This window comes from Aulonocara stuartgranti (genome assembly GCF_965226115.1).
Source record: "Aulonocara stuartgranti genome assembly, chromosome: 3".
Classification (NCBI taxonomy): domain Eukaryota; kingdom Metazoa; phylum Chordata; class Actinopteri; order Cichliformes; family Cichlidae; genus Aulonocara; species Aulonocara stuartgranti.
The window spans coordinates 72,479,035-72,504,691 of NC_138941.1; the positions used below are offsets into that span (position 1 = coordinate 72,479,035).

General features: G+C 42.5%; 2 protein-coding genes and 1 long non-coding RNA gene across 4 annotated transcripts; 1 reads left to right on the plus strand and 2 right to left on the minus strand.

Annotated features, from left to right (window-relative positions):
• Positions 1-765: 765 nt before the first annotated feature.
• LOC309703197 (uncharacterized protein) lies at positions 766-23,239 on the minus strand. Its single transcript, XM_082527909.1, has 4 exons — positions 23,147-23,239; positions 21,643-23,045; positions 2,722-2,809; positions 766-2,620 (listed from the first exon to the last, which is right to left on the minus strand). Exons 2-4 carry the CDS (start codon positions 23,026-23,028, stop codon positions 1,215-1,217), a joined length of 2,880 nt encoding a protein of 959 aa, XP_082384035.1. The 5' UTR covers positions 23,029-23,045; positions 23,147-23,239; the 3' UTR covers positions 766-1,214.
• On the plus strand, positions 8,112-13,645 carry LOC309703596 (uncharacterized protein). 2 transcript variants are annotated; one of them, XM_082528514.1, is made up of 3 exons: positions 8,112-8,351; positions 9,328-10,513; positions 10,873-13,645. In XM_082528514.1, exon 2 carries the CDS (start codon positions 9,454-9,456, stop codon positions 10,510-10,512), a length of 1,059 nt encoding a protein of 352 aa, XP_082384640.1. In that variant the 5' UTR covers positions 8,112-8,351; positions 9,328-9,453; the 3' UTR covers position 10,513; positions 10,873-13,645. The 2 variants fall into 2 exon arrangements, with proteins under 2 accessions (XP_082384640.1, XP_082384641.1); XM_082528515.1 differs by having other exon boundaries at positions 10,876-13,645.
• Positions 23,240-23,965: 726 nt separating the features above from the next.
• Positions 23,966-25,084, minus strand: LOC309703853. The gene is made up of 3 exons (XR_014276055.1): positions 24,977-25,084; positions 24,845-24,903; positions 23,966-24,513 (listed from the first exon to the last, which is right to left on the minus strand). It is a non-coding gene; the product is annotated as an uncharacterized lncRNA (long non-coding RNA).
• Positions 25,085-25,657: the final 573 nt, after the last annotated feature.

Here is a 25,657-nt window from a genome sequence, read left to right on the forward strand (position 1 = left end):
CCATGATGGTCGACTGGGTCTGCTTCTACTGAACTCACAAACACTTCTGAGGTATTTACACCTGAAGCCTCATTGAATGTGAGTCAGAAACAAACGGCTCAGCTGTGATTAATGGATGTTTCCCTGCATTTCTATTTTCACACACTTTATTTCTTACAGCAGGAAAACTGAACAGAATGTATGTAAGAGGTCAGAGTGAGGATGACGTCACTTAATACAGGAAATACATGTTTGTCTGTTTTGATGATGAAGGACTTCTTCAGCTCTGTAAACAGCTACACTTGAGAGGACAGAGGTGATTTCATGGATCAATAACAATGTGTTTATCAGCTTTCATCATCGCAGTGCAGACATGACGTCAGATCTATCAGAGTGAAGGCCGTCTCTCTGATGACGTCACAGAGCAGAGTCCTTCTGTCCAATAAAGGATCTCAGATCAGCTGCTGCCATCTTGTGGCCACAGTTGGTTACTGTCTCTGAAAGTTGTCTCATGTTTCCTGTTGTCCTGCTAACAAAGGCTGGAGCTCATCATGCTGAGAGGGCAGCAGCATTTTGTGGCTCTTCACACATGTTCATTATATTCTGATGATCCTGGATGGAGACAAACTACAGATAAGTGTGTTCAGCCCAACTAGTTTATCTCATTACAGCAGTTTGATGTTTCCCTTTGAATCCCCCTGAAGATCCTGACAGTGAAGCACGTACATAATACTCCAGCCTTTCAACTCTGAGCTTATTTAGTTCTATTAATACACTGAAATCTCATTTGTGTCATGAAGAAAGTCTTTAATCAAACAGAATTCAAAGAGCAGAAACATTTCATATATGGAGTTAAACATGAATCATTGTTTCAACAACATATTTATTGTTGTCATAAACAGACAAGAAGACAACAACAAACTGCTCCTCCCATTCAACACATGTCAGTCCATATCCCAGCAAACTAAATCATCTCCATTTACACATCAAATAGAAACATGAATCACTTGTAATGATTAGAAACTTTATAGAATTTCAAATCTAGTTTGGGGAGTCATTCAGTGAGAAACAGTGAAATGATTTTCCATGTGAAAAGGTGGACAGCAGAAACAGAAAGAAAGAGTGAAACTAAAAGAGAAACAAAGAGCTTTGGAACAACGAGGCAGCAGGAGGACAGCTGCAGTTTAACAGCTTCAACTCACTGACAGGAAACAACATTAGAAACATCATCATCCTCAACTCATCTGCTGCACTGACACTGACACCTTCAATGGCAACACCTTCAGTTTATCATCAGTGTCAATATATGGAAACATCCTGTGAGTGAAAGTGTGTGTGAAGGTGTGTATGTGTGTGTTAGTATCAGGATCAGAGAACGACAGCTTTCCTCTGTTCCAGTCCAGATTCACTCTGATCCTCTGGAGCTTCTTCTCTACTGAGATAGCAGATTCTGCTGATGGTGAGAGTGCTGAGTATTCACCTTCATCAAACCATATTATCCATAATCCAGACCGTATGCTTCCCTTCCTCTGCACAGACTCTGCTAACACACCCAGTCCCCACCCTGTACTGTCTCCAACATCAACATCCCAGCTGTGAGTCCCTGAGTTAAAGCCCTCAGAGCCCAGGACAGAGCAGAACAAATGAATCCTCTCTGGATTATCAGGAAGCTGCTGCTTCTCTCCTCCTGGTCTCACACTGGTCAGATCTTCAGACAGGATGAGTTCTGGATGAGCAGTGTTTGGGTCCAGAATGAGAGGAGTGTAGGAGACCATGTCCTTCATGTTGTTCCAGATGTTGAAGGTCAGGTTGCCCAGGTGTTTGGCCTGGTCTATCAGAGCTCCTGAGGGCAGCTGTGGATCATCCAGCAGGGGGCAGCGCTGGACTCTTTCCACTGCAGCCTTGTAGTTGTGCAGGAATGAGACGTCTTCAGCTCTCAGCTCCTCCTCTGTGGCTCTGACTGTGTCTGAAAGAGCTGCTATCTCTCTGCTCAGAGCCTCCATCTTCTCCTTCATCATCCCACTCTTCTGCTCCTCTTCCTCCCTCAGTGCAGCCAGCCTGGCCTCCTCTTCCTCTGCTAGAAACTGGTGAAGCTTCTTAAACTGCTCCTTAATCTGCCTCTCTGTGTGTCGGGCCTGGACCTTAATGTGTTCTGCTGTTTGATCAAACTTCACTTGAACTTCTTCACAAACCTTTAACTTCTTCTTTAAGGGCTCCAGAGTTTCCTGAAGTTCCTTCTTGTGTTGTTGTGCAGCTTCATCGATGGGTCTGAATCTGTGATTGGTGTGTTTTTCTGAGTCTCTGCAGATGTGACACACTGGCTGCTGATGGTCCAGACAGAAGAGTTTGAGTTTCTCAGAGTGCAGACTGCAGAGAGCCTCTGAAGCTCTCTGATCTCTCTCCTGTAAGAACGACTCACACAGGTTCTTTAAAGCCAGACTTAAAGGTGGTTCTTCCTTTGAAGATCTTCTTTTACAAACTGGACACTCGTGTGTTGGTCTCTCTATCCACCATCTCTTCAGACAGTCTTTACAGAAGCTGTGGCTACATGACAGAAGAACAGGATCTCTGAAGACCTCCTGACAGACCGGACAGCAGAGATCCTCCTCTGATCTGGAAGCCATTGAGTCTGTGAGTGAAGCTGAAAACAGCAGACAGGAAGTACAGTCAGTCCTGGCTCCCCTCCCTCCTCTACCACCTTCACTGAAACTTCCTTTGAGTCGTGTTTTTGCTCAAACTCACATTCAGTGTGTGGAGCGTCAGCAGCTTGAAGCAGCAGTGTTGGAGTTTTCCACTTTTCTCTCCTGTAGCTGGACTCACTCAGAGGAAGCTGCTAGTTTGGTCTGAGCTCAGTCTGATCGTCTGTGCGTCTCTCTTTACTGAGGACGAAGAACTTCCTGTTTCCTGGTTTGTCGCATTTGAGTGACGTGAGGGGAGGAGACAAATGTTGCTGTTGGACTTTTAACTAAGGTGTGTTTCAATCCTGCCTGCAGCTCAAAAGCTGTAAAACAGGTTTTGTGTCTTTTCACCTCCACAGGTCACAACATGAAACCTGTTGTGAAGTTTATAAAATAAAGTGTCACTCGGTGGTGCAGCTGTTTGTCAGCTTCTATTTTAGACTTTGTTCTGGTTCTTGTTCAGGTTCCCAGCAGTGGGAGTGTAATGCAGTCACACACACACACAGGTGGTGTTAAGGTGGATTCACTTTGTTACAGACAGTGGTGTTATTTCCTGTAACTAAGGGTGTGTTTCACTCCAAAGTTCAGACATTAACCTGCCAGAAGTTGTATAAGTTACTGATAAAGAGCTTTTATCTCATTTCACATGCAGGTCAGAGCATGAAAGCTGTGATGCAGCAGTTTGAGGAAAATTGCTGCTGATATAAAATATTTTTTGTGGTTTTACAAAATATATAAAAGAGCAGAAAGAAAAGAAATAAGTGTAAAGAGTGCAGCAAAATGCATGTTTTAGTGTGAGTTGGTTCATCTGATCTGGTTGTGTAAAAGTCACTGCATGACACTGAGTGTTACTTTTGTGTTACTGACACTCATCTCTGACTCAGAGAAACGATTTCTCCCCTGTGATGTTCACACAGTGGTGAGTTACATGTGTGTGGAATTTTTCACGTTTTACAGAATAAATTTTCTCTTACTTTCTTTTTTCTGTTATTTACTAAAAAGAAATAATGAATTCTCCACACGTGTTTGAAGGTTGCATGCAAATATCATTTGATCTAAAAGCCAAATATCTGCTGATGAAAACAAGGCCAGATGTTGAGCAGCTGTATTGCTGCATGACATCAGCCCACAGCAGCAGAGACCGTGGAGCCAACATGTGAGAAACAAAGCAACACGCTGAACATCTGAACCACAGCAGGAAGTGTGACTCTTTTTAGACCTGTGGACAGGAAACACACAGCAGGTCCTGATCAGTAACAGGGTCCAAATACAAACATGTGTTTATCAGCATCTGTATACATGAGCACACAGAGAGCTCAGCTGGACACACACTTCAGTCCTCCATCAAACACAACACACCTACACACTGTTTCCACCAGCTGCAGCACAGTCCAGTCTTTACAGTCAGGGAGGGCTTTTAATTTGAAAGGCACCACACAGGAAGTTTCAGAGGAACAGAAGAAGAACCAAAGGATGGTCTGTGATGTTAAGGTTAGGGTGATCAGCATCAGCTGGAAATATGAAACATATCAAACATGTGAGGAAGAAGCAGCAGCAGCTCACACGTTTACCACAACCACACACAGTCCTCTGAGAGCAGCGTGGCCTCCATCAACACACAAACTCAAACGCACAAACTCACTGATTAATTATTGACTGATTGATTTTCAGAGATAAGTAATTGAAGTTTATTTATTAAGCTCTTTTCACAGCGGTCACAAAGCGCTTCACACAAAAGGCTCAAATAAACATGAACATTAGGTGAAAATAAAGATTCAGTAAGACAGTAAAATAAACAGGTAGTTTTAAAATAAATTAATAATAATTCAATAAAATGTTTGTCATTAGAAAGTCTGTAAAACAGAAACATTTGAACAGCTTTTTAAAGAATCCACAGAGTCGACTAAACGTAGTTGTGGAGGCAGACTGATCCACAGCCTTGGTGCCACAGACTGAAAGGCTCTGTCACACTTAGTCTTTAGTCGTTTACAGGGAACAACTGACACATCATGAGTCTGAACGGAGACAACGAGCAGCAGTTTACTTTGTAAGAAGCTGAGATAAATAATCTAGGACGTGATCATTTAGTGTTCTGTGTGTTAACACGCGAATTTTGAAACAAATCCTGAAATTTATTTGGTGCCAATATAAAGAAAATTAAATAGCAGTAATGTGAGCTCGCTTGGAGGTGAGAACAACGTGATTTGTCCAGGCTGGTAAACAGGACATTACAATAATCTAAACACGATGACACAAATGTTTTTTTGTGGATCGGATCAATCCATCCACAAAAACGGATCAATGGTTGTGCTGTTTTGTGCGCTTGGCCTTATCAGCACCTGTAAAGGGAGTTGTTTTCTCAAACTGCTGAAGTAAGTTCATCTAGTTTTCACTGAACAGTCTATAACAGTGTCACAACTAAGCATATGCATAAGCACTTAAATACTTTAAATGAGAATAACAGAAAGTTTCTATTACAGAGGCTAGAGCCTGTCCCAGTAGTCATAGGTAGAGCACACCTGGACAGGTCACCAGTCTGTCAGAGGACTAACACAGAGACAGACATCAGAGTAACAAATCTATTTAAAATGAATGTAAGTTTGCTGCAGCTGTATGTATGAACATGTGTTTCTGTGCTCACAGTCAGGAAGCTGCAGTTCATCTTTAGTCTACTTTAAACAGACCTCACAAAAGGCTGATGTGGCTGGATCAGTAGTCTGATTTAAGTACGATACCTTTGGCCAGGGATTCATCTGCTGCATCGCTTCACTGCAGTCTTACGTGTTTTCCCCACAGTGGTAATAAGGGGGCATTAGTCCAAGTTGGCGGCCAATCAAAGCGGTTTGACCGGTTTCGTGCGTGTGCGCATGCGCGTTCAGGTGCGCTCGGGGGCATGCGAGTTCATGTGTGGAAACACACAGGGCGTCAGAGGGGTTGTATGAGTTTATGTGTTTTTAACTGGGTTTTAATTTAAACAAACCATAGGGTTTTTAATGAAACTATTTTCATCACTTTGGTGTATCTCAACATTCAGTTATACAGACGTGTGTGTTCTTAAAAGCAATTCTTTGTTTTGGAAGCCGCGTTGCTTCACAGTGCACCTTAACAAAGAGGGGATGCTTTTTATTTACATCTAGTCAAACGTGTTGGTAATAGTGTTTTAATCACACTAATTTTATAATCCTGACAATATCTCAGCTTGCAGCGATGCATGCATTTCATTTTAAAAACGGCACAAGTGGGAATTTCTTCTGAATGGGTAAAGTCAGCTTGTTCACAAGCGTTTCATTTAATCAAACCACTAGTTTTAATTTAACTAGTTTTTACGCATCTACTGGGGTTTCTTTCACGGGTTGATGAGATCATTTTATTTAAAAATCGGGATTTCGGGATGTTGAACTAAGAGTGAGACAGGGGTTACTAGTTTTAACACAACAGATGGTCACAAATAACATTCATAGAATAACATAGAAGAGCGCACTACATGGTTTAAGGACATGTTTTTATACAGTGGTGCGACTGGAGAGCTATGCTGCGTCTCTTTAGCCAGATTGACGACACCATCAAGAGGGATAGGCTCAACACTGCGTACGAGGATCTTAGAAAACGCCTTGTTTTTGATGATTTTGCGACTTGTCTGAAGACTGGCATGCATTCTACCCTGTGCAAACCTAAAATCATAAGGCGTCTGACAACTAAATAAACCAAATGGTAGGTTAAATGTGTGTGGGTGTGTGTGTGTGAGTATCTATGCAACAAAATATAACATCTTGTTATTGCTCTCATTTTTCAGAGGGAGACATACAAGCATGGGACCTCTCAGACTCGCCAGACTCCGAATTGCCCGAGTATTACTGTGACACCCACTATGATGATGTGATGCCGAGGCTCACGACATTCCGATTCATCCCCGCCATACGCTTGTTTGTACGCTCATACACAGTCGATGGGACTGGAACACAATTCAGCAGGATTGCAGAACACACCATGACTGAACTGAGATCATCACAACATATAGTGTGATGGAAATGCAGTTTCCAGTAGCACCGACAGAAGTTGCATGTTACAGATGCGCTAAGGGAAATGAGAGTAAGGATATAAGCACACAGCCCCACTCCACTGACGACCTGCTGTTGGCCAACACCCTCAACGACTTTTACTGCTGGTTTGATGAGACATCAAGCAGCCTCGACACCTCCACCTTCCCCAACAATAGAGACACTTTGGTCCATCATCCCCCCACCTCCCCACTCCCACCAGCACAGAGCCATCACCACCATCAAAGACTTCACCCACAGGAGCCCCCTCCTCACTCCACAGCTATGAGGATTTCACACCACCTTCTCCCACTACAACCCTTCATATTCATGAAGCAGATGTGAGGACGCAGTTTGACCCTTTAGACCTACTAAAGAACCCAGTCCGCCTGAGCTTATCTTTATATTTTTACATGTTGCAGTGCCATTTCTGGGAGTATTTGAAGTTGCTATACATCAATACAACCATTATATCCCAAATTTTAATCATATGTATGCATTAAGTCATCAGTAACTACATAAATTGCAATAGTGGTATTTTTACATGCATTTCTAGTTAAAGTAATTTCAGAGGTTCATCCCTGAAAATTGTAAATGTAAAAAAGTTGCATAAAACAGTTTCCAAATTAATTTTGAGTGTCTTCATAATTTTATTTTTGAGATACACCAATTTGTATATACTGCAGCCACCAACTTTGACATTCTCATTTACATGACTTATTTAAACATTCTCCTCTTGAATGCAAAATTCTTAAAAACATCTTTTATCCTTTCAAGAGTAAATAAATCTGAAAGCTGTTCCATCCTAAAAGAGTACAACAATGTGTAGTTTATGATGTTCTAAAGGTTTCAGCATCTTTTTGAATTTGTCACATGTGTGGAAAGGTATGAGTGAGCCTTTGTATCATACTGTGAGAGATGCTCGTCAGCACACAAACCCAGAGTTTCTCTACAGGAACACACAGAGTTATTCCCTGTACTGTAAGGACACGTTCAGCATTGTGCAGTAAATCCAGATCATCCCAGTTAAATGCTTACATGGATGTGAGTGTGGTCGTCAGAGCAGCGCTGATCAGTGTCAGGTTATAATGACCAAGGTGTACACAAACACTAAGTTTGAGTGTGTGCAGTGAGACTTCAGTCACAGCGTTTAACTGAGGTGTGAAAAAATAAGCTGAACTCTGCAGCTTGTTGTGGTCCCCTGTGGCTTGACACGCCTTCCAGCTGTTCTCCAGCATTTTCATTTACAGTCAGAAAATATCTCCACATGTTGCTCCTCTTTCTCTCTCTCTGCAGTCCAAATGCGTCTCTGAGCGCATCTGAGTCACGTGACGGCACAGTAACAAATCCCAGCAGGGCAGGAAGAAGGGGGCGGAGCAAAGTGCGTCTGCCGCATAAGAAGAGGTGTTCACACAGACAGAGCTGCTTTTTCATCCAGAGCGAGTAAATAGTGAGCCTCCAGGAGAGAAACAAACTAAAGTATCGATCATATACCACTACCAACGTTTGGATCGATATCTGCATCGATCTGCCCACCCTTGTCTCCTGGATCGTAGCTGCGATCAGCGTGAACCACGTGGGTCTCTGCTCCCTGACCTGTTTCCTGTGTTTGGAAAGAGTTCCAGCTTCATCTCTCGGTTTGTGGGCTCATCTAAAGGTAAGCACCGAGCTAACTTCAACACTACATTTACTAACCCTGCGCAAATTTGCAGAAATCCCTTGAAACCAACACCTACTAGAATCACTGACTTTTTTATTTTCTGGTGCGTTAATCACCCCTGCTGAGATTTGTACGGGTCATATGCTCGATTCACATCCTGCTTTTGTTGTGCAAACCACCCATTGTCTTTGAGGCCTGGCACATTTGCTTTTGCACACACATACAAACAGTGGCGGTCCTAGCCAGTTTGGTGCCCTGGGCGAAAACTCCCTCTGGCGCCCCCCCCCCCCCCCCCCCCCACACACACACACACACACACACAGACAAAACATATTAAGGATTGTACATTAACATAAAGCTGTTGTACGTACACACACACACACACACACACATGAAGAGAGAGAGTATGCAAACAGCCATCATAATTTATCATACAATGAGAACAGGACAAATCAACAACTGACAATGACTATTTAATATTAAAATCTGTAACATAATGTATTGTCTGGAGTTTGGTCTGTTACTGTTGCTATTTTTACCATCTCTTTTTGGAGCAACTGTAACCCACATAATTTCCTTAGAGATTAATAAAGTATTCTGACTCTGATTGGTTCAGGATGACCTGCCATTATCCAATCACACATCTGCTTACCTGCATCTTTTGCTCGTTTCTCCTCTTCTTTTCTCCTTTTTCTGAACTGAAGACATGATGGCTTTGAACTTTTCTTGTCCATCTTCCATTGGTTCTAATTTTGCACTCCAGTATGAACACAAATCTCCAACATATATATGTGGAGTTGGGGGATATATATATATATATATATATATATATATATATATATATATATATATATATATATATATATATATATATATATATATATAAGCTCACAAAATACCACTACTAAAAGGCCGGTTAGAATAATGCATTTCCCACAAATCACTGCCTCTGTTTGTATCTCTGTCACTGCAGGACCAACGTGGATCGAGAAGTCAACGCTCTCAGGAGGCCGACAATTTCGTTGAAGAAAGAGGCGGAAGAAAAAAATACAACCGTGACGAGTTTGGGAAAGATTTTACTGTGAAAGCTTCCCTAAAAATGCATCAGGTCATGCACACCAGAGAGAGACCATTCAGCTGTGGAGACTGTGGAGAGTCTTTTACCAATTCTGGAAACTTAAAAAGACACAAACTCATCCACACTGGAGAGAGACCATTCAGCTGTAACGAGTGTGGAAAATCTTATACGCAGTCTGGACACTTAAAAACACACAAACTCATCCACAGTGGAGAGAGACCATTCAGCTGTGGAGACTGTGGAAAGTCTTTTACCGAGTCTGGAAGCTTAGAAACACACCAATTCATCCACACTGGAGAGAGACCGTTCAGCTGTGGAGACTGTGGAAAGTCTTTTACCCAGTCTCAAACATTAAAAACACACCAACTGATCCACACTGGAGAGAGACCATTCAGCTGTAACGAGTGTGGAAAATCTTATACGCAGTCTGGACACTTAAAAACACACAAACTCATCCACACTGGAGAGAGACCGTTCAGCTGTAACGAGTGTGGAAAATCTTATACGCAGTCTGGACACTTAAAAACACACAAACTCATCCACAGTGGAGAGAGACCGTTCAGCTGTGGAGACTGTGGAAAGTCTTTTACCCAGTCTCAAACATTAAAAACACACCAACTGATCCACACTGGAGAGAGACCATTCAGCTGTGACGAGTGTGGAAAGTCTTTTACGCACATTTCAAACTTAAAATCACATCAACTCATCCACAATGGAGTTAAACCGTACACCTGTGATCAGTGTGGCAGAGCTTTTACTCACAGTAGCAACTTACAGAGTCATCTAGTTACCCACTCTGAAATTAAGGCGTACAGCTGTGACATTTGTGGAAAAACTTTCAGCCGGATAGGGAGCCGAAATACACACCTACGCATTCACACCAGACATGACGTGTACAGCTGTGATCAGTGTGGTAAACAGTTTACAACAAACGCAGAGTTACGACGTCACATGTTTACCCACACCGAGGAGAGACCTTATAAATGTGACCTGTGTGAGAAAACTTTTAAATCTCCACATTACCTGAAAGCACACCAACAGATCCACACCAGAAAGACTCTACAAGTGCGGTTACTGTGAGGTATGTATTTATATTTTTATCTTGTCAGCCCGACTGTTTGAAACAACTCTGCTCATCAAATTGTGTTAGCATGTTAGCAATTCTACTGCATGGAAAGGCAGCTCTGAATGATTATTCAGACTCTAATCACAGGTTTTTAGGGATAGTGTTTGAGAATTGTTATTGTTATTGTAGCATTAAACTAGTTTTAATTTAATGTTTTTACTCTTATCATTTTTATAGCACATTAAATTGATCTGAGTGTGATAATGTAAACAGTAAAATGTAATTGGACTTTGGCAGAGATGCTCTTTATTTCAGGTGACGTTCAGGAGAAAAATGTTGAAGGACTGACTTACTGTCTTTGTGTTTTTGTTTAGAAGCAGAGCGACACAAATGGATCAATTTCTCAACCCTGTAATCGCTGTGGGAAAGACTTTTGTTGTGACCTTTGTGGAAAAACTTTAAGTCATTGAAGGACTCTGAAAATACATCAACGTAGACACACTGGAGACAAAATGAACTACCGTATTTTCACGACCATAAGACGCACCATACTAAAAGGCGCAGTCTCAGTTGTGTGTGCCATTACTGTATTTAACACACACATAAGGCGCACCAGGTTATAGGGCGCATACAAGTATGCGTATTTAACAATTAAGCGGAAGCAAAACTGAGTTTAGTACTCACATTTTTAATACCGGTAATTGTCATCAATCAAACCCATCGAAGTCCTCATCCTCTGTGTCTGAATTGAACAGCTGCGCTAAATCTCCATCAAACATTCCAGGTTCACGGTCTTCACCGTCAAAGTCACTTTCAGTGCCGTGCGGCTCCTCGGAAATGATGCCGGCTTTTGCGAAAGCTCAAACAACAGTGCCAGCAGACATGTTAGTCCAAGCATCTACAATCCATTCGCAAATTGTGGCGTAACTTGCCCGGCGCTGCCTTCCACTCTTAGTGAAACTGTGGTCTCTATCGGTCATCCATCGCTCCCACGCCGCTCGCAGCCTTACTTTGAACGGCCGGTTCACACCGATGCCCAGCGGTTGGAGTTCCTTTGTCAGGCCTCCCGGAATGACAGCAAGCTCACAGTTCATTTGTTTCACTAGTTTTTTCACATCGGCTGTGAGATGGGCACGCATAGAGTCACAGATTAAGAGCGATGGTGATGCGTGGAAAAAACCACCTCGTCTCCTTACATACACCTCCCTCAGCCACTCTTTCATCATTTCCTCATCCATCCAGCCCTTTTCATTTGCCTTAATGATGATTCATGCTGGAAACTTCTCTTTAGGCAAAGTCTTTCTCTTAAAAATCACCATAGGCGGCAGTTTCTGTCCATTAGCATGGCAGCCAAGCACAACAGTGAAAGAAGACTTTTCATACCCCGTTGTGCGTATCGCTACCGTGCTGGTCCCCTGCTTCTCCACAGTGTGACTCACCGGGATGTCGAAAGTGAGCGGGACCTCGTCCATGTTTGTGATGTGGCTGGGCTGGATGTTTTTGTCGCCGATGTGTTTGCTGCAGTAGGAGCGGAAGATGGCCAGCTTTTCATTATAATCCGCTGGAAGTTGCTGCGCTACCGTAGTCCTGGTCCGGATGGAAAAATGGCACCGTTTCATGAAACGAAAGCACCAAGACGGACCTCCTTGGAAATGTTCAATTTTCATTTCTTCTGCTAGCGAAACTGCTTTTAGTCGAATGGTGACCGTCGAAACGCTTCTCCCACTTGTTCTTTGCTCGATGATCCACTGCTCGAGTCTTTCCTCCAACTCGGGCCACCTCGCCTTATGTCCGCGGAAACTCAGCTGTGTTTTCTTGACCTTTCAGAGCTTGTTTTCCAGCTTCCTCCACTTGCGAACCATCGATTCATTAATCTTAAATTCTCTCCCGGCTGCTCGATTTCCATGTTCCTCCGCGTAGCTGATGGCCTTCAGTTTAAACTGCGCTTCATAAGCGTGTCTCTTTGCCGTTTTCAGGGTTGTTAAAACAATGATGTTCTGCATAACGCACATACCTGACCTTTTATACAGGTATGTGCGATTGTCCCGGTATATACAATCAACGCCCACACTTCACCCTTTAGTGTTCTCATGGTGTTCTCTACTACGTCCTCCTTACAACACACACAGGGCGCACTGCACTATAGGGCGCGCCGCACTTTTTAAAGAAAATTTAAGGCTTTTATGTGCGCCTTATAGTTGCGAAAATACGGTACTGTAAAGAATGCGGGAGAGGCTTCACCACTTCAAAGGACTTCAAACAATATGAACTCCTTCACAGTGGCGTTAAAAAGCATGTCTGCGATCAGTGTGGGTCATCTTTCATCCGTGCACGTCAGCTTGAAAAGCATAAACGAGTCCACACATGAGAGAAACCATACAAGTGCAGACACTGTGACAAAACCTTTTCACAATCATGTGATCATACTAAGCATGAGCGCAGACCCATTAAAGAGAACTTCATCTGTGAAAGAGTTTGAGTAATCTCAGTTCATACTCCACTCACAAACGATTCCATGTTACAAATAAACTGTTACGTCTTGATTCCCGCTTTTACGTTAATCTTGTAAACAGTACATTTGCATAACGACTGAAATCGGCCCAATGAATGAACAATGGGCTGTGAGGTCAATTTCTTCATCATTAATATGCAAATTCTTATGAGCATTGATCAACAACCACTGGTCAATGGCCACGAGTACATTCACAGAGTAAAAATTTGCATAATGATTATGAAGTTTACTGTTACCAATGTTCAAAAACATTTACTAAATTATCTTCTCTGTGCAAACATCAGCGTGATGCAGGACTGAAATCATTGCCATCTCTGGATCGCAGTGAATCTGCAGAGACAGAAAGATCCTCTTCTGGTTTCAGGGTCAGACTTAAACCCTTGAGATCAAGCTCCACAGACTTCAGGTGGAGTCTTCTGTAAAGATCTGATTAGGCCCCTATGAATGAAAATGTGCCTCTTGTTACATTTTAAGCTTTCTAAACTGTTCCACTGTAGTGTTTGTGTTGAGTGGTTCACTTTGTTCCAGCAGTTTGATTAAGAAATCTGTTTCCTGTTATATTTTTAAAGAATGCATTGATCCATGTGTTCTGCAGTTTTTTTTCAGCTTGTTTGTGTAATGAAATCCTGCAACAATTAAACCAAAATTTTATATGTTAAATAAAGAAATGGTTTACTGACAAAGAGTTTGAGCCGTGATGTCATTTTCTGTATATCAGAGCAACACCTGAAGTGACCAGTGTTTAAAGTCAGAGTCAAATTTTGTGTCAGCATGACCTTGTAAAAACTTCTTGGCGATGCTTCACTATGTTATCTGCTAACTGTTCGGGTGTAGAAGGACGAAACTCCCAGGGTGACCAGTGGCAGGAGCTTCCTGATGCAGAGAGTTGAGTGTGGGGGGATATAAAAGAGAAGCTGAGGCATCCCAAGGTTAAAGCTGGCATAACTGAACTTTAATGTTTGATGTGTTTTGGCTCTCCTGCGTGCAGTAATTAATAGCTTGAACAGAGCAGAGCTTGATATAAAAGCCTGGGTGACAACTAACTTTATGCTGGTGATTATACTTGGCCCTAAAATACCTAGAAATATGGTATCCAACCAGATACTTGCTCTGGATGGCATTACCTTGGCCTCCAGTAACACCTTGGAGTAATATTTGACCAGGACATTAAACAAATATTTAGGGCTGTGTGATGAACCAAGTTGAAAAAGCAGAAGGAGTCACAAGAATTATTAGAAAAACAGTTTTCATTCATTTAACCCAAATATTACATTTACAAAAGTAATTAATGTTAAGCTCAAAAAAATGTCAAAGAAACAAAACTGAACTCAGGCAAAGAACTGCAAACTTAACAAACCAAATGACTGCACAAAGAAATATAACTGACCTAAACAAACATTTTCTCTGTATCTACTACAATATAAAGTGCCTTGAGGCTACTTTTCTTGTGATTTGGCGCTATATAGATACAATTGAATTGAATTGGTTCTTTAGTATTTCTAAAGGGTTAAACTGCTTCCTCACATCTGCTTCATGAATATGAAGGGTTGTAGTGGGAGAAGGTGGTGTGAAACCCTCATAGGTGTGAAGTGAGGAGGGGGCTCCTGTGGGTGAAGTCTTTCATAGCATTAATTGCTTTGTTGTGGCGGGAGTGGGGAATGTGCAAGGATGGGGTGGCTGTAGCTCAGGAGGTAGAGCAGGTCACCTATTGATTGAAAGGTTGGAGGTTCGATCCCAGGCTCCTCCAGTCTGCCAAGTATCCTTGGGCAAGATACTAACGCCAAGTTGCTCTCCGATGCATCCATCGGAGTATGAATGTGTGTGAGTGTAGTTAGAAAGCCCTCAGTATAGAGGTATTGCTTGTGAGAATGGGTGTGACTGGGTGAATGTGTTGTATAGAGCACTTACAACTCTGGGGGAGTATAAAAGAGCTATATAAGAATCAGTCCATTTTACCAAGTGAAAATCTGGCATTTAAAGATGAATGGAAAAGACTCGCTCACAGCTGACTAATGAACATTTGCATGCATGCTTAAGAACTGCATTGACCCCATTTCACACAAGCTTTAAAATTCTGCCTGCACATATCAGACGTGTAGTCATCTGTGTCCATATTTTCTCCAGCATACGGGGGATTCCTATCATAATAAATCTTTTGGTAAGAGGTGATAAAGAACCTAATCAAAACTTTCCATCCAAATTCCCTCCATCTTTGTGAGGTAGTGCATTTCCATTGTGCTTTCCACATTTGAGTCCATTCATCCTGTGTTGTGCACACTCCTCCCTCCTTCTCCCATAATGTCTTATTTGTAAAAAATGTATACAAACAGGAAATGTGTTTTTTATTGCCGTCACCACTAGGGATGCACCGATACCGGTATCAGGTATCGGCCTCGATACCACATTTTCTAAAGTACTCGTACTCGTTAAAAGTCCCCCGATACCGGGGATCGATACCACGGTCTGAGACCTGTCTATGTTTGAGCGGCATGTAAGGGGTTAATCACAGGCGCCGAGTGCCCGCCCCCAGGCCCCGGCTGCAGCTCAGAGCTGGGAGAAGGAGAAACAAGTGAGCCGTGTGGAACTAATTCAAAGTGAATGAAGACGCGGAAACAAAGGCGGACTGCATATAGTGCTCAGCTCAGCAAACAGTTATCCTTTGTCCTCCCTGGTGAACATGATGTCAGGAATCTGACTTTAAGGACACCTGCAAACCCATTAATCTGACTTTGTACTTATACCATTCTGGTCATGTGATCATGTGGTTGTAGGACGCTCCTCTTCCTCAGAGGATCCACCTGTGCTTCCTCTCCTCTCTCCTCCACCTGTTACAGTGAGGGAACGTCCTCCATGATGGAGGAGCTGCTGGAAAGTGCTGAGAGTTTCCTCCAGAGTGAGACCTCTGTCACAGTTCAGAGGATCTACGGCAGCAGAGACCTTCATGGACACTAAAAGTCTCAAACACACAACAACAACATCACACTGACTCCACTCTGACATCACTGATCAATAATCAAAGAACACACAGATCAAACTGATTGATCAGCCATCAGAGGAGTCGGATCAATGGAGCTGCTTCTGTTCCTTATGTCCCCTGTTTGATCCTGGACCTGAACTCTCCCTGCAGAGGAGACACAAGACAGTCAGACACACAAGCACAAATATAATCTTTGACAACTGAGGAAGTTTGGGGTCTCTCCAGTGATCCTCGGGCCTTTCTATATAGTAGGGCTGGGTATCGTCACTGATTTCTAGAATCGATTCAATTCCGATTCACAAGGTCCCGAATCTGCTTTAGAATCAGCACATAAAGGGCGTGAACACAAAGCGCGGACCCGCCGACAGATCAGAATCAGCCAGCTGTCGGCTTTCAGCCCCGACCGTGAGAAAGGCGACATCTAACTGATTCTGATCCGCGGGTCGCGCTGTGTGTTTACGTCTTTGTGCAGAGTCCATGTTCCTGCTCTCATTTACTGTCTTAGCTGTTTGGTGGTTGTTGAAATTTTGTGAGATTTCACCTGAGATTCTGGCATTTCGGGCAAAATAAATTTATATTAAAAAATTGATTCAGGATTTTAATGAATCGATTTTACGTTATCCAAGCCAGAAACGATATTAATCGAGAAATCGATTATAAAAACCCAGCCCTGTATACAAATAACAGCTTCAGCTGACGCAGCCTGACTCAATCCTAGATGTTCAGCACACAGAGACACAGTTTATTTATTTTTTTTATTTATTTTTTTATTTTTTTTCGCCTGTCCCATTTGGTTCTTTAGCCATCAGAATTGTTGTCTGAAGACCAACAAGGATACCCAATGGATTTACTTTGCCAAATGGATCATCGTGGCATTGCCGTATTGGTCCATTTGGTCGATCTTTGTTTTTATTATTTATTATATTTTATTTTCAGATGTTACAGACGGGACAGACATGAGTGAGAGATAGGAAAGGGAGAAAGAAAGAGGAAGGAAGGGAAAAACAGAAGGGGAGAGGGACAGTGAGAAAGGGGGGAGAAAAAAAAATCTCCTGGATCACCTGTTGAGAGAGGAATAGAAAACAAGCAAAAAAAGACAAAAAAACCAAAAAACAAAGCAACATACTAAACACAACACCATCGCATTAATCTAGCTAAGTGTAAACAGCAGTAAATACTAAATATTCAATGTTGTTGTGCAGTACGCAGGACAGATGTGCTTCGAAGTAGCAGCCAAGAAAGGTGTAATTTGGGTCTACGAGCAGTGAACACCCGTGTGCATACCTGTGTGGATCAGCGTGCTTTGTGGCTGCCGTCAGCAGCAGTTATGCAATTTGAGACAATTTTATGGTTCAAGTTACAATGAATAAGTGAAATACCTTATTGTTAATATATGTGCGATGTAATGTATGTTGTTGGTGTAAATACATTTACAAGGGTTTACAGAATGTTTCCGGGGTGGAACCAATGTTTAGTCTGTTGTTTGAGGTCGACGGTATATTCTGGTACACGCTACACTCGGTAGAGCGCAGCATGCTTTCGTCTCTCCCTGGTGGTGGTAGAGATATGTAGACGCATGCAACGGAGTGTTCGACCATGGGAAAGAGTGACACTACAAGAAGCATTTCATTTAACCCCTGCAAGTTAATGCGGCCAATGAGGTATGCAATTTGTATATGTTGTGATAGAAAATAAGATGTTTGTTTGTGATAGAGCGAGCGAGTTATGGTAACCACGTGTATATGTTAGCATTTTGTGAAGGTGAAATTGTAAGCATTTGTGTTGTTTAATAATGTACTTTATTGTTTATTCTCTATGAGAACAATGTACGGTGGAAATTGATTATTTTATGTTGTTGTACAGTTCTCACGGCATCGTTACGGCATCTCTGGTGGCATCGTTGGTGGCGCCCGTGTGCAATAAATGCCAGTAAATCAAGAACGCCTTGTGTTCGTTTTTCAACTTGGAGGGAGTTACACGCTTGCATTCCAAAGGTTTCTCCATGTAACGATCTGCTAGGGAGTGTGGGGGGGCCACAGCCCTGTCCTCCAGGGTGTGAAGCAGGTATGGAGGAGATCAAAACTCCAGACATCCAGAGGCCCCCAGAACACAAGAAACCATATAAATTTATATAAAAACCCACCCCTGTATACAAATAACAGCTTCAGCTGACGCAGCCTGACTCAATCCTAGATGTTCAGCACACAGAGACACAGAGGTGCCGTTTAAAGTTTAGTGTTAACCTGAGTCACTGATCATTTGCAGTATTACAGAGTCTGGCAGTCTTTGCATGATGTCCACGTCACTGTAAGTTTCTAGCTGACTCTCAGGTGTGACAGGTGTGCCAGCAGGAAAGAGTAATAATAACCTGCATCCTGAGGTTTGTCATGCAGGATTAAAGGAGCCAGGCTTTGTTCACACTGTGATTAATCACTTTACTGGAAACTTTATTAACTAGTAACTTCATCAGTCATGACAGAAGCTAATATTTCTGTGCTAACATCGTTTAAACCAGTGGTTCCCAAACTTTTTTTGCTGGGCCCCCCTTTGTTTTACAAGAAAAATTTGCCCGCCCCCCTCGTGCGCACGAACACATCCTCCAACCACACACACCCATATTTTGCTCCATTGCGGTTTATTTCATACCTCAAACATTTAGTAAACAATTAAGCAAATACAAGTAATCTGCAATAAATTACAGGTAGTAATAAAATAAACTACTAACTCTTTTACGCTGCGTCCGCACCTACACGGGTATTTTTGAAAACGCAGCTGTTTCGTCCACGTAAACGGCGTTTCAAATCACCGAAAACTGAGATTTTTAAAAGTATTTTTTTGCGTTTACGTGTGGACGAGGAATACAGAGTTCGTCACGCAACGTCAAAGGTATGTGGCTATTTTCACGTCACGCTGTGCACCACGTTATTGTTTACATGAGATGAATTGCAGAATGATAGATAGAGACAAAATACTGTTAATCTGACTGTCTGCAGGTTTTACAGGCAGTTACTGTCCCTCCATTTACAAAGGCAGAGGCGTCATGATGTGATTATTTTACTGTAGTTGTTTTTTTTCCTGTGTAATAATATTCAACATTGCTATCAATACATTTTTCAACAAATGTCTCTGTGCAAAATGGGTTTAAAAACATAAACAGCTGTGGGATCCTGTTTGTCCGTGATTTAAACAGCCCAGCGCTGCTCCCGATGAAGGGAAAACCAACCCTGCAGGGAGACCTACCTCGGCACTTGTGCAGGTGAAGCCAAAGGGAAGATTTGCTTCACCATATTTTCTAGTCTTTGGCTTAGAATGAAGTTGGTTTGGAAACATATTCAGTGATGCTTCATCTCCTGCTTTGCACAAAACAAAAAACAAAGAAAGAAACAAAAAAAAAGCAACATTTTGCAACTTCAACCTAAAGCGCTCCATCTATGCAAGATAGCATGGGAGCTGTGGTGCTAGCAGTGTCCAACTAACAGAAACTAACAGAAACAGTTGCCTCTGCCATGTTTTCCTGTTTCTTCTTTCCTTGTAGCCGCTAGATCAGAAGTTTATTTCCTCTCAGGTTTGTTACTTTCAGTAAAGTTTCACTGTTAGAGCCCTGACCAGCATCCTGCAGCATCTGGAGCAGCTGTGTGGTGCTGTCATGGCAATAAGGATCCAAATCTGTGGGATGTTTCCAGCAGGGGTTATAACCTGCAGCCAGCAAGGTGTGCCTAATAAAGTGGCCGTGTCTATGTCACAGTGCAGCAGCATCAGAAAACGGTGGTTTACATCTCTGTTACAGGAAACCTGAAGAGTTAAAACACCAGAGAAGAAAATCTAAACGTTACACAAAGAACATAAAAGAAGTAAACTTCATAAAAACTTCACAAATGATGCTTTAAATGAAAAATAAATCCCTGTAAATAATTCAACAGGTCACATGTTAGAACCACCTTAACTAAACTCTGTAGCCGGTCACTGTGGTTTGTCCCAGCAGCTCTTAGGAAACAAACTGCTAACTTCAGTGTCAGCACACACTGTTAGTAAACTATGCAACACTGAATTCAGGTTTCAGTTGTGTTAAGTTGTGAAGTTGTGATGAAAGTCTTCTTACTGACACAGGTAGGATGGTCAGGCGTCCTCTGTTCCTTCACCATTCATGAACTGTCACTTATAAAATGCTGCCAAACATCAACTACACTCAATAACTAAACGTGTGCAGGTTAAAGTGATGGACGCCCAGATCTGCACTCCAAATACAAACAGACTAAAGGTGTTTCCTCCAGAAACAAAGACAATATTTACAAAGGTCTCACAGGTAAATTGTGAGCGATCACAGCAGCATCTCATCCTGACTAACAGCTTTTAGATGCAGGGAGAGCGTCGTGTTTCAGAGGTGGTTCAGCAGATGATGAAGGCCTTTCTGTTGCATTGTGTAGTGCTGTGGAGGCCATGATGGTCGACTGGGTCTGCTTCTACTGAACTCACAAACACTTCTGAGGTATTTACACCTGAAGCCTCATTGAATGTGAGTCAGAAACAAACGGCTCAGCTGTGATTAATGGATGTTTCCCTGCATTTCTATTTTCACACAGTTTATTTCTTACAGCAGGAAAACTGAACAGAATGTATGTAAGAGGTCAGAGTGAGGATGACGTCACTTAATACAGGAAATACATGTTTGTCTGTTTTGATGATGAAGGACTTCTTCAGCTCTGTAAACAGCTACACTTGAGAGGACAGAGGTGATTTCATGGATCAATAACAATGTGTTTATCAGCTTTCATCATCGCAGTGCAGACATGACGTCAGATCTATCAGAGTGAAGGCCGTCTCTCTGATGACGTCACAGAGCAGAGTCCTTCTGTCCAATAAAGGATCTCAGATCAGCTGCTGCCATCTTGTGGCCACAGTTGGTTACTGTCTCTGAAAGTTGTCTCATGTTTCCTGTTGTCCTGCTAACAAAGGCTGGAGCTCATCATGCTGAGAGGGCAGCAGCATTTTGTGGCTCTTCACACATGTTCATTATATTCTGATGATCCTGGATGGAGACAAACTACAGATAAGTGTGTTCAGCCCAACTAGTTTATCTCATTACAGCAGTTTGATGTTTCCCTTTGAATCCCCCTGAAGATCCTGACAGTGAAGCACGTACATAATACTCCAGCCTTTCAACTCTGAGCTTATTTAGTTCTATTAATACACTGAAATCTCATTTGTGTCATGAAGAAAGTCTTTAATCAAACAGAATTCAAAGATCAGAAACATTTCATATATGGAGTTAAACATGAATCATTGTTTCAACAACATATTTATTGTTGTCATAAACAGACAAGAAGACAACAACAAACTGCTCCTCCCATTCAACACATGTCAGTCCATATCCCAGCAAACTAAATCATCTCCATTTACACATCAAATAGAAACATGAATCACTTGGAATGATTAGAAACTTGATAGAATTTCAAATCTAGTTTGGGGAGTCATTCAGTGAGAAACAGTGAAATGATTTTCCATGTGAAAAGGTGGACAGCAGAAACAGAAAGAAACAGTGAAACTAAAAGAGAAACAAAGAGCTTTGGAACAACGAGGCAGCAGGAGGACAGCTGCAGTTTAACAGCTTCAACTCACTGACAGGAAACAACATTAGAAACATCATCATCCTCAACTCATCTGCTGCACTGACACTGACACCTTCAACGGACACACCTTCAATTTACCAAGAATAGAGCTAATATATGGAAACATCCTGTGAGTGAAAGTGTGTGTGAAGGTGTGTATGTGTGTGTTAGTATCAGGATCAGAGAACGACAGCTTTCCTCTGTTCCAGTCCAGATTCACTCTGATCCTCTGGAGCTTCTTCTGTACTGAGAGAGCAGATTTAGCTGATGGTGAGAGTGCTGAGTATTTACCTAAAAAGAACCATATTATCCATAATACAGACAGTTTGTCTCCCTTCCTCTGCACAGACTCTGCTAACACACCCAGTTCCCACCATGTACTGTCTCCAACATCAACATCCCAGCTGTGAGTCCCTGAGTTAAAGCCCTCAGAGCCCAGGACAGAGCAGATAAATCCATCAAACCTCTCTGGATTATCAGGAAGCTGCTGCTTCTCTCCTCCTCGTCTCACACTGGTCAGATCTTCAGACAGGATGAGGTTTGAATGAGCAGTGTTTGGGTCCAGAATGAGAGGAGTGTAGGAGACCATGTCCTTCATGTTGTTCCAGATGTTGAAGGTCAGGTTGCCCAGGTGTTTGGCCTGGTCTATCAGAGCTCCTGAGGGCAGCTGTGGATCATCCAGCAGGGGGCAGCGCTGGACTCTTTCCACTGCAGCCTTGTAGTTGTGCAGGAATGAGACGTCTTCAGCTCTCAGCTCCTCCTCTGTGGCTCTGACTGTGTCTGAAAGAGCTGCTATCTCTCTGCTCAGAGCCTCCATCTTCTCCTTCATCATCCCACTCTTCTGCTCCTCTTCCTCCCTCAGTGCAGCCAGCCTGGCCTCCTCTTCCTCTGCTAGAAACTGGTGAAGCTTCTTAAACTGCTCCTTAATCTGCCTCTCTGTGTGTCGGGCCTGGACCTTAATGTGTTCTGCTGTTTGATCAAACTTCACTTGAACTTCTTCACAAACCTTTAACTTCTTCTTTAAGGGCTCCAGAGTTTCCTGAAGTTCCTTCTTGTGTTGTTGTGCAGCTTCATCGATGGGTCTGAATCTGTGATTGGTGTGTTTTTCTGAGTCTCTGCAGACGACACACACTGGCTGCTGATGGTCCAGACAGAAGAGTTTGAGTTTCTCAGAGTGCAGACTGCAGAGAGCCTCTGAAGCTCTCTGATCTCTCTCCTGTAAGAACGACTCACACAGGTTCTTTAAAGCCAGATTTAAAGGTGGATCCTTTGAAGATCTTCTCTTACAAACTGGACACTCGTGTGTTGGTCTCTCTCTCCACCATCTCTTCAGACAGTCTTTACAGACGCTGTGGCTACATGACAGAATAACAGGATCTTTGAAGACCTCCTGACAGACCGGACAGCAGAGATCCTCCTCTGATCTGGAAGCCATTGAGTCTGTGAGTGAAGCTGAAAACAACAGACAGCAAGTACAGTCAGTCCTGGCTCCCCTCCCTCCTCTACCACCTTCACTGAAACTTCCTTTGAGTCATGTTTTTGCTCAAACTCACATTCAGTGTGTGGAGCGTCAGCAGCTTGAAGCAGCAGTGTTGGAGTTTTCCACTTTTCTCTCCTGTAGCTGGACTCACTCAGAGGAAGCTGCTAGTTTGGTCCAACGATAAGTGTGAGTCTCAGAAGAATCAGTAGTGTTATTTCCTGTAACTAAGGGTGTGTTTCACTCCAAAGTTCAGACATTAACCTGCCAGAAGTTGTAAAAGTTACTGATAAAGAGCTTTTATCTCATTTCACATGCAGGTCAGAGCATGAAAGCTGTGATGCAGCAGTTTGAGGAAAATTGCTGCTGATATAAAATATTTTTTGTGGTTTTACAAAATATATAAAAGAGCAGGAAGAAAAGAAATAAGTGTAAAGAGTGCAGCAAAATGCATGTTTTAGTGTGAGTTGGTTCATCTGTTCTGGTTGTGTAAAAGTCACTGCATGACACTGAGTGTTACTTTTGTGTTATTGACACTCATCTCTGACTCAGAGAAACGATTTCTCCCCTGTGATGTTCACACAGTGGTGAGTTACATGTGTGTGGAATTTTTCACGTTTTACAGAATTAAAGTTTCTCTTTCTTTCTTTTTTCCTGTTACTTACCAAAAAAACCTTTCAAAGAAATAATGAATTCTCCACACGTGTTTGAAGGTTGCATGCAAACATCATGTGATCTAAAAGTCAAATATCTGCTGATGGAGCAAAACAAGGCCAGATGTTGAGCAGCTGTATTGCTGCATGACATCAGCCCACAGCAGCAGAGACCGTGGAGCCAACATGTGAGAAACAAAGTGTAACACTGATGTAGCGCTAATGAGTTAATACAGGCTAGGGATTGAGTGTGATTATTATTAATCAGAAGATTTAGGAATGCTACTGGAGCTGATGGGCAGTAATTAAATACACACAACACAAAATGCTTTTGCAGGTACCATGTATTTAACCGAAAGCAAAGAAAATTAAGAAAAGAAAATGAAAGCTTAAATAATCATTCCTGCTGTAGCTATTTAATTAATAGAAAAACCCAGTGGGGGTGCACAAAAACAACTAAGCAAATTCTTCTGGCTTATACCAAGCAATATAGATTCTCAAAAAAAGTTCCCCATAAGTAACACATGTTAACATCGAAAACACTGATCCACACTGAAGTCCATGAGTTTTATCTGAATATCCATGAGAGATGTCCAAGCGCTATTGTCCATAAACGGGGGAACTGGTGTGTATGATTGTGGAAATCAGTGTATTCGGAAATTACGGGACAGAGCGTCGCCTTTGATAGCTTCCTACCAGTCCAGTGGAAGCTTCAATGCAGAATGAGTCCTGCTCCTAGCCGTTCATTGGCTCGCCATCCTTTTCCATACCCAAAAAAGGTTCACCTGGCCTGCATTAAATAAACAAGGCCAATAAGAAATCACAAGAATAACATACAAAAATGTCAGCCAATTAAGCTAAATACATTAAGTTATTCTTGTTCCTGTGTACACAATTTATAAAAATAAACAAACAATATATTGGTTAAATATAATATTTCTAACCAATAAGGATTTAACTGAAAACATTTCAACTGCTACATACATACATACTATGTAGCTCCACAACATTTGTTATTCAACAACTATCAGTCAAATCAAAGTCAAATTGTTTGGACCGGCAGCAGCCGATTAGGGTCAGCTGGTAGCAATACAAACAGTCAATTAAAAGTTCAAACTCACCAATTCCGTTCTGTTCAGTGCACAACAACATTATGGCTCTGGCTCACAGTAATCAGCATCTAAGTTGCATAAGTTAGTTGGTGTTAAAAAAATGCATTAAAACGGGAAAAGCAAATGTTTGCCAATACACACCTGCAACAGCTCTGTCACCTGGCTTGCCTCCACGCATCTGACGGGAGGAAGCCGGGACAGGCTTACTATGACCTACATGCCATTCGATTGGCTGAGCAAAGTCATGTGGTTGGAGTCATGCATTTGTGATGCATTCAATGGCAGGAAATAAGTGCAGGAAATTACTCTGGGTTACACCCTCCCCCCTAGAGCACATGCACGTCCCGTTGCATGACAACACTACACAATATGTACGACCGAAGGGTTAGAACTGGTGGTTGTGGTGGTCAAAGCATCTGACAGACTATGTAACAGAGACTGAACAACTGATATCAATGGATTGCCTAAGCGGGCATACTGCAGTCGCCTAGGTGGTGATCTGTGACGCGTTGACCGCCTCAAAGGGGGGTCAATAACCGAATGTGAGCAATTAAGAGTTGGTAATGTCACAGGACTAGGCTCGGCCGCTAAGTTGTCAGAGACTCCAGGATCGGACAAGTCTGTAGACACGGTTTCAAGAATGGGTTCGGGTAAGATTTCAAGCAAATCTTCCCCCGATGTCTCATCAGCGTCAAACTCCAATGGGTCTTCCCTCTGGGATCCTGACAGAGCTTCTCCAGCCGATTCCATTTCAGGTGTAGATGTTGGAGGAAGTCTTTCCTCCTCACCACTGGGAAAAGACTGTAGGGGGTTGAGAGACTT

Coding starts and splice junctions, on each gene's coding strand:
- LOC309703596 (XM_082528514.1), top strand. CDS start 9,454: ATGCATCAGGTCATGCACACCAGAGAGAGACCATTCAGCTGTGGAGAC.
- LOC309703197 (XM_082527909.1), bottom strand. CDS start 23,028: ATGGCTTCCAGATCAGAGGAGGATCTCTGCTGTCCGGTCTGTCAGGAG. Junction 2,810..21,642: donor CAGTGTCAGTGCAGCAGATG/AGTTGAGGATGA, acceptor CCAAACTAGCAG/CTTCCTCTGAGTGAGTCCAG. Junction 2,621..2,721: donor TGACGCTCCACACACTGAAT/GTGAGTTTGAGC, acceptor TGCTGTTTTCAG/CTTCACTCACAGACTCAATG.